Source organism: Triplophysa rosa, linkage group LG2, assembly GCF_024868665.1.
Source record: "Triplophysa rosa linkage group LG2, Trosa_1v2, whole genome shotgun sequence".
Taxonomy (NCBI): domain Eukaryota; kingdom Metazoa; phylum Chordata; class Actinopteri; order Cypriniformes; family Nemacheilidae; genus Triplophysa; species Triplophysa rosa.
The window spans coordinates 28744814-28753545 of record NC_079891.1 but is presented as its reverse complement, the minus strand read 5'-3'; the positions used below and the strand labels follow the sequence as shown (position 1 = coordinate 28753545).

At 36.8% G+C, this 8732-nt stretch overlaps 1 protein-coding gene across 1 annotated transcript; it reads right to left on the bottom strand.

Annotated features, from left to right (window-relative positions):
- Positions 1 to 416: 416 nt before the first annotated feature.
- On the bottom strand, positions 417 to 7376 carry pik3ip1 (phosphoinositide-3-kinase interacting protein 1). Its single transcript, XM_057327234.1, has 6 exons — positions 7127 to 7376; positions 6738 to 6851; positions 6207 to 6323; positions 4274 to 4468; positions 4082 to 4160; positions 417 to 1784 (listed from the first exon to the last, which is right to left on the bottom strand). The coding sequence occupies exons 1-6, from the start codon at positions 7194 to 7196 to the stop codon at positions 1565 to 1567; spliced, it is 795 nt and encodes a 264-aa protein (XP_057183217.1). The 5' UTR covers positions 7197 to 7376; the 3' UTR covers positions 417 to 1564.
- Between the last annotated feature and the right edge of the window lie 1356 nt (positions 7377 to 8732).

Sequence of the window (8732 nt, the reverse complement as noted above, 5' to 3'; positions counted from 1 at the left end):
TAAGGAGGCGCTGTTGTGTTAGCGTTCAGTGTTGGCGTTAATAAGTATGTTCTATTTATATAATATAATATGATGGGCAAATAACAGCTTTGCTCGGTTTATTTATTTGCACAAGAATTAAAAGAGATAAAACTGATAATATTTTCTGGTTTTAACATGCTCCTAAATTAGGTAATGTATTAGGTATGCATAGTTCTATTAGAAATATTTGTTCTATTGTAGTATACAATACAATGCTTCACATACTAAAACAGTATGCAGTAATCCGTCTATAATGGTCCGTATGCACTATGCAGTGAACTAGTTTTCAAACATAGGCCTATGTATTTATGTCTGTCTTTGACTGTTCATTCATTCTCTAGTGTACAGTGAAGCAGTTCTTAAGAAATCTGTGCATGTCCATGTAAAATGCTACTTGTCAAGGGCAACAACAATTTTCAAACAACAGGTTTTATTTCACAGCAGTTAAATCTGCCAAACATAATGCAAGTTTTGGAAACATGAGCAGTAACAATAGTACAGTCCAATGTAATCAACGGAAAAAAATGCATATAAGAAACTAAAAATCTAAATATACAACGATTTTCAAACTGTTCCTTGACATTAAATGCATAAACTACATTCCACCCAAAATGGGGAAAAAAAACTTTTAATTGGGTGTTAAAATATCTCTTTTCTCAACACCTCTTGCACTCCGTCCTGGAGAACATTATTCCAGACCATACACAGAGGTCTTAATAGGACAGAGGAACATACAACATTTACCCAAAGGCCCCATGACAGACCTCTTCTGATTGGTCAACTGAGATCTCATTCACTTCTCAACACACTTCATACGAACCACAGAAGCGATGATACATTAAAATGTGATTGACCGAGACAATATAGCTGGAAATGTAAGTTTCGACCTACTCTCAAAAGCCAAAAATCTTCTCCTAGCATATGCAACTCTGAGAAAGTGCTTTTAAAGGAAACAACAACGACTGCTTATCAATGCACAGCTCGACATATAGTAAGAGCGGTTCTACAGCATCAGTACATAATTTCATGTTCAGTAACACTATTCTGTCCATCTCAATTGCATTGACAAAAGGAGGGAAAGAATGGATTGTCTCCTCTTTTAAAAAGCATATCGGCAGATGATCTGATACATAGTAGTGAACAGGACCTTTGCCCTGTCATATTCAGTATTCATGCTCTGTGATAAAGATGAAAACTTTAATGCACTTAAAACTTGCATTTTATTCTCTGTTTTATTCTCATGTCCCTGACATGCACATTTACACAAAACCACCTTTTCACGCTCTGTCCAATTCATCCAAGCATCCTACTTTCCCCAACAGTTCCATTGAGGAAATGAGGACACTATCCAGGGATAAAATCATTCCACGGCTCCCTCGAGAGGAATATGCCCTACCTACTAAGAAACCAGGCTGTAAAGGCAGGGCAAAGAAATAGAGCTTAGAAACAGAAAGTGGACATGAGGTTTGATCCTCTGAGATTCTGCAGTCCTGCATAGAAGTGTCTTAACAAAGCCTGTCCAGGCGATCATTCACTTCCTCTCTCATGCTCCGGGGGTCCCTGCTGCTGGACCCATAAGTGGGTCTCTCCCCTCCGCGAGCTCCTGCATGGGGGTCTGGTTGTTGGATTCAGCCGTGATGACGATGGTGTTCTCATCCACCAGCTCGCATGTGGGGTTGGCGAAGGCGGAGAGAGGGAGAGTGATGCGATGCATCTCTCGCTCGTAAACGCGCTGGTCGTGATGTTTCTTAAGATCAAGACCCCTGCAAGACAAACAACAAATTCATGGTTCACGTAATTCAAATCATGTTTTATGTAATCCATAATCCTATCACAAAGAAACATATAATGTAGAACCTAAACCTTGGTAGTGTTTCATTTATGTTGCTGTAATGAATTTCTGAAGTTTTCAGATTGTTCAAATTGAAAACTATCAGCATAAAATGTATTGGGGCAATTAACATTTTTGCTTTTTATTTACATAAAAGATGCACTGAAAACTTGTGTTTACATGAAGCGTAAACTGAAGCACAGCTTTGGGAACAATTTTAGGAGACTTTGCAAAAAAATACAACACAAGTACAAAGTGTACTGAGTCAAGGCTTTGGAGAATGGCTACAAAATAAGAATAATTAACAAATATTAATAACGGATAAAAATGTAGTCAATGAATGCTTTATATCCTTCACGTTTTTCTTGTTTTACGCATTTTTTGTATATTAATAAAACCCATATTCCTTGATACACTGTAGTTTGCCTTTTTGTCAAATTATTTTGTCCAATAAATATCTTAATAGTGTTTTATCCATGATTGATTTAATTTAACCACTAAAATAAAATATTATACGAACATGCCCTTTACAGACATCACATTTGGCCACTACAGTACATAACGTTACTTTAATTAGTGATGTAGAAATCTTAAACCTTTCTCCTCTTAAATTTTTTTCCTGCCAGAATTTTTGATTATATTTACAAAACTTTAATGACCCGAGAATATTTTCTTTTATATAAGCATACAATAAATCAAATTCATCCCCTCCTGTATAACAGTGAAAAAGTGGAAAGCTGGTCAAACTCGTCAATGGTGGGAAGAGTTAACATCCCACAATACGACTCCAAGTAACTTCTTGACATCCAATAGCAAAAAAGCTTCCCTAAGTCATCCTTACAGTCTGTACAGATTCAAAGAACCATTCTTACTTGCATAATACCCCAAATTAATGACTTATTCTGTAGCGTCTGCAGCTCTTCAGCTAGACTGTATTATTTAACAGTGAGGTGCTGAAGACAGAGTTATTTGGCTCTGGTATCTCCTATTTTTAGCGGCGAGGCATTAATGTGCTACTGTACAGAGAGAGGGCCAACTCTGATTCATCATCCACTGCCAAGCAAGGCAGACGCTAAGGATCACTGTACTTTAATGGTTGCAAGAAGTAGTCGAGATGAAAAATGTTAAGGATACTGGACTGCACTCTTGTCTTTTCTCTGATGTCCACCTCTGATCTCTGATCTCCTCGTGCATCTCTCTTTCATTCAGACTCCTACTCTCAGTTATTCAAAACATATTCTGCTCTTCCCTGCTCGATCTGCGGCAAGCTCTGCCTTATTAGGACTGAGCATAGCCCATGTTTAATAGTTTATGGTCGTTTATAGTCATTTGAGATCCCAACATGTTTCCTGCACGTGACATTGTCTTGGTATTATAGATAAAGCCTCCTCTCAACCCATCATGCTGCCCTGCTTATTAATACTGAGCCCATTAATCGCAAGGAAACCGATGACACAATCAGCTGACACACGGCCCGAGGTTATCAGGTGCCCTGCTAGAGTCCTTTTGAGATAGGAGGACCAGTAAAGAACTTGTCTGAGTCATATTACAGCCCAAAATGATAAAAGTTATTTTGTTTGATGAATCATTTTGGATTATGACAGTTAAACACATTTTCCCCTTTAATTCTTATTGATGTAATATCATTACTGTAAGTAAGTCTTAGATTAAGCGTACTTAACCTAATGCAAAAATGAATGTATTATTTTCAGAAATAATGTCTTAAATTTGATTTTCGAGTAAAACTTGAATATGTTTCAAATTCGGCAGTTTGCTAATACAGTACATCTGCATTTTCAAGGAATGTGGCTCATGCTGGTTTTTGGTTTATATCAGCACCCACTTGTATGTCAAAAAACACCTCCTATATACTGTATAGACAGACAAGAATCCTCCAATAACAACCCACACCCACCATCGCTCTCTCTCTCATGCCAGTAAAGTGTTGTTATCTAATGCCCAGCCTTGTCATCACCGAGCTGACATTCTGTTTCCTTAAAAGCAACTAGTAAACACAATCCTTTATATCGTTCCACAGATTGCACTTCTCAACTAGATAAACCGCAAAAATAACTCGTGTATAGAACACCAACTATCTGCGAACCTTAACTCAAACAAAATCTTCAACTTCTAGCTAAAGAAATAAAGTAGGTCACTTAGAAGGTACCATAACAATTAGGGTGCTGCCTATGTAGAAACGTAAAGCTTTTTACGGTTTGTTGTACTGACCGTTTGTAGAAGTACCCCACTGTGATCCCACCTCCGAGAAGAATGATGATGGCCATCATGAGAACAGCGAGGACATAACCTAGCATGACACAAACGATAAGAAATACAAAATACAAGCATGAATTTCTCAGTTGTTATGCATACTATATACTGTAAATGCTTGGGTTTATTAATCACAGTCCTAGAATTTACCAATAGTCCCAAGGTCTTTTTTGGTCTTTGGTCCTGTTCTGACTTGTTGTTGGACTCCCTTGACTGGCTGCACTGCCGCACCCTCCACCGGCGAGGGAAAGGGGTTTGCGGGTTCAAAGGTCTCCTCCATCCTTTGACTAGGGGCTGGAGTGGGAACAGACTCCTCTGTAGCCGTGGCTTCTGTGGAGTTTTGCCCTGTAGGGTGACAGGTGTATATATTTATGTATAGTCTCATATGAGATCGCTAGCAAGTCTACTGACATCACACAATATTTCAAAACAGTTCTAGTGTGGTCTGTCCTCTACTGTCGTATATACAGGATGTGTGAAATTGGGTTTATGAAACAATTGATAGTTTTGTTAGGCCTTTCTTATATCATATTCTGTCTGCTCTTGAAGCTGCATCTTGGATTAAACGTCACGCCTTGAATGAGCTGTCTGACCTGATAAACAACATTAAACAAACTCTGTTACTTTATTATTGTATTTTATTTCTCATAAGAAGTTGCCAAAGCTATAAATACTGTATGTCTTTTTGAAATGATTCAGTATGAAACAATACAATTAAATATAGGCAGAAAGCGGTGTTAATTATACCAGATTATCACTTTCTATTTTTTAAATAGGACATCGGGTGCGCATCATTTGCTTTAGTCACACAGGAATAATTCACAGTGGAAACCATTGACATTTGCTTCTCAAGCTACGGCCCTTTTCTTCACCCCTCTCAACTCTGAAAAGTTGTTTACACACTCGAGCGGAGTTAAAGTACACGAGGAAACAGCTCAGCAACCAATCAGCAGCTGTCACTGTGGTGCGCACGTTCTTTTAGACCAATTAGAATCCCAGAGGGCGTGGCCTACCGAAGAGCTGCAAGACAAGTTTCCATGTTTGTTCCTTTGTCCCGACTGAAGTCTCAAGGCTGATGAGTCTAGACTTGTGTTATGTTTAACTTTATCTGGCCTTGGCCGCTTGTGAAGTTAAAGGGTAAAGGAAACAACATCAGTGTGTTAAAGCTGACCGACTGGCCGAGTGATCTCAATATGGATTTAAATTGCTCAGTTTTTTTAATTCAGAAAAGTTATGTACAACACCAGTGTTTTGAGTAAGCGCACAGCAAAGTAAACGCCACTCCCTAGAGGATGTTTTTTAAAACACATTCTACTTTCCTACAAAAAGATAGCACATCTCTGAATGACGTAAATATTATTTAAACTCCGTTCTAGGAAGAAAATGTACGACTAGAAGTGTAACTGTGTGGATACACAGTAGCACGTCAGTGAGAACCACTTGTGAAATGCCCGAGAAAGGCATGAATTCAACAGAACATTTCCTTAAATCAAAATCACACGTGTTGGATTCCTGTTATAATATCCTGCTATCCTGTTTCAAAACGAAATATTTTTCATGATTTTTTCCATTTGGTGCTGAGCTAGAAATATCTAAAATCTTTCTCTAGATTGGGTGGTTGGTAAAATCTGGACATAAACTTCCACAATAAGAATTTAGGCTGTAATTTATAATGTTTATATGAATATTTTCATTATTTTAATTATAACTGTGTTTCATATTACATTATTTCTTTATTGACTGATTTTGTCTTTAATGTCATATCAGCAACAAAGTCTATTTACAAGGCCATCTGAGGGTATTATACAGTAAATTAGACAAAACATACCAATATGAAATAAGAACATTATATAATCATTTAAATGAAATAACATGTATTAGTTCTTACGTTTAAATATTTGCCTAGAAAAGGAATCTTTTTAAAAATGTCCATTAATAACATTTCCGAATAAAAACATTGCCTAATATCATGGGGAAAAAAGCATGAAACGTTTTGTAGTCAGTGGGGTTATATGACATAATTAAAACTGTACAAGTAATAAATATACAAAAAAATAGTTTGAAGCAAAGTGAAAATGGCTACCTTGGCATATTGTGACGTCACATGCTTCTTTTTGGCCTACTCCATTAAACTCCGACACATAGCACCAGGGCTTCTCTGAGCCATCTGGGTTGCGGCAGAAATTGTGGTCACCGACACCTACAGCCAAATAAAAATTTCAGATATTTTAAACGATTAAAACATTTTTTGTTATGAATATTCATGGTCAGTGTGACATTTTCCAACCCGGCCATGGGTTTATAATCATATTTTTATAATATGACTTTGCTTGTGAGTGTCTGAGTTGCCTTCATCTGGGTTATGGAATTGTGATTGCTCAGCTTTTTTGAGTTAGGGCTTCTTATATCTGGGCTGAATGCCCACATCATATATAATATTGATTTATAAAATCGATAATCTGTAAGACTGACACTTACATACTGCACTCTCTAATGCACTTACACAATCTGTAAATACTATACATATCAAAAGTTTTATTTCCTTAATTTTAAATCAAACCCTCAAAAAATGATTTGGGGTATATAATGAAATGATAAAGTTGCATCATGTTACCTGTATCTAAGTCTTTAAACGTGAGATTGATCTTGTTCCAGTTAAGGCAGATCTTCCCTGTGAATGAATACTGTTGTCTTCCTCTGTAGTCTTTTCCATCGGATGTTATGCATTCTGATAAAGTAATGAACTTCACGTGACAAACTGTTTCATGTATTTCATATTACAGCAAACATAATATTTACTTTTCTAACACACAAAAAAACCCCATCAAAAAGCAATATACATCGATATTGCTTAAAATACAGAGTAATGAAAACACTGATTGAAAAAATGCAAACTGGGTGGAAAATATACAGTAAGACTCAACCATACTGTTTTTTTAAATCAAGCTTTAATATTATTGGATTCGTGGAAAGTTATTGCAATACAATGAAATGTGATCTTACCTTTAACAACAAATGCACAGCCCATCGACACAGAGCCAAACAAAAACAAAACGTGAACCAGTCGGAACATTTTGTTTAATTTGTCGATGTTGGAGAGTTAAGATGAGCAATTATTCATGAAGAACCGAAATGTCTGTTTTTATGAAAGAGCCTGTGATGAATCCAGCCACACTGCCCTCCAGACGAGCTCTTGTTTTCGCGTTTCGACTCTGCCTGTGAGTTGGTAAACAGCCGCTGTGTGGTTTGATGGCAGAAACTCCCCTTTGCAGTGCGACTCTCCGCGTCCTCCGGGTCCTAAAAAAAGCAGCGCGGATCGACTTCACGCGCCACTGCGCAAACCAATCCGCGAATGACATCAGAGGACCGCGAGAGCTCTTCGAAAGCCGTGGATCTCGCGGTACTTGATGTCATAGTCCGATCGTTAGCGCAGAACTGCGTGAAGTCGAACGCTCGTATCAATTTCTTTTATTAACGTTACGTATTTATAATGCGGTTACGTTTGTATTACATTAAACATATTATAAATTTGATATAATCATTGTACGTGACGAATACAATTTCATATTTAATTTAATTTAAGACAATTTTTGTGCAATGCTGTAGAGCTGTGTTGCATTAGAATCATATTACAAACAATTAAATACATATTATTTGATTATAGGCCTGTTTATATTTAATCACGTCATATGTAAATATAAGGGTAGTTGACACTGTACGTGTGTCCTATGGTGTAACAGAAAAAAACAGAAAACAAACTGTTAAAAATATATTATTTTATTGCAATAATATTTATACAATTTATCTTCATTGTTATTATTTTCTACATTTTTGCTGTCCCACCATAGGACACATTAACACATTTATTTGTTAACTACCCAAAATAATTTTTGTGCACAGCTCAAATATTTCCTCTCAAATATGCTCAAACATGTATTATGTATCCTCTTTAGGATACATAATACTTAAACAGTGGCATGTCTGGTCTCAGAGATATTAATTGAAAACAGGAAATCTTTGTTAGGGCCTGGAAACATGTCTCAACATTTCATTTAATATTTGATTTAATTTCACATAAGTTTTATTAGAAACATTTCCTTAGCGTGATTCATTAACCATGCATAAAATCGCAGACTTTTTATTTATACTATGCAAACTTAAGGAAAACTATGACTGAATAAGCTTCCATGCAAGGTAAGTTTGTGAAGAAGGAAATAGAGGCAAGAGCTGCACACAAATTCATCATCACCTTGCAATTCTTTGCTTGTCCACATCATCCATCCTTGTTAAACAAATGCGACAGAGCAAACTTTATTAGGACATCAAAGAACAATGAGACAGAGGGGCCCCGAGGAAGGAGAAAAACACAGTTGATTGGTGACTATTCAGCTACTGAAACAGCTGACACACACACAGCCTCTCTAGTTTTGTTTATAATTTTAGCTCCACACAATGGTCTAGTTGCTCAACTGGTACATTCGGGACAACTCCATGTACACCATCTCTTTGTTTTAAATGCATTCCTCTTCTTAAATAAACACATGCTGAACACAACTATTATAAATAGAACCCAGCAGAAGTTTGACACAGCATAGCATTCCTAAAGATC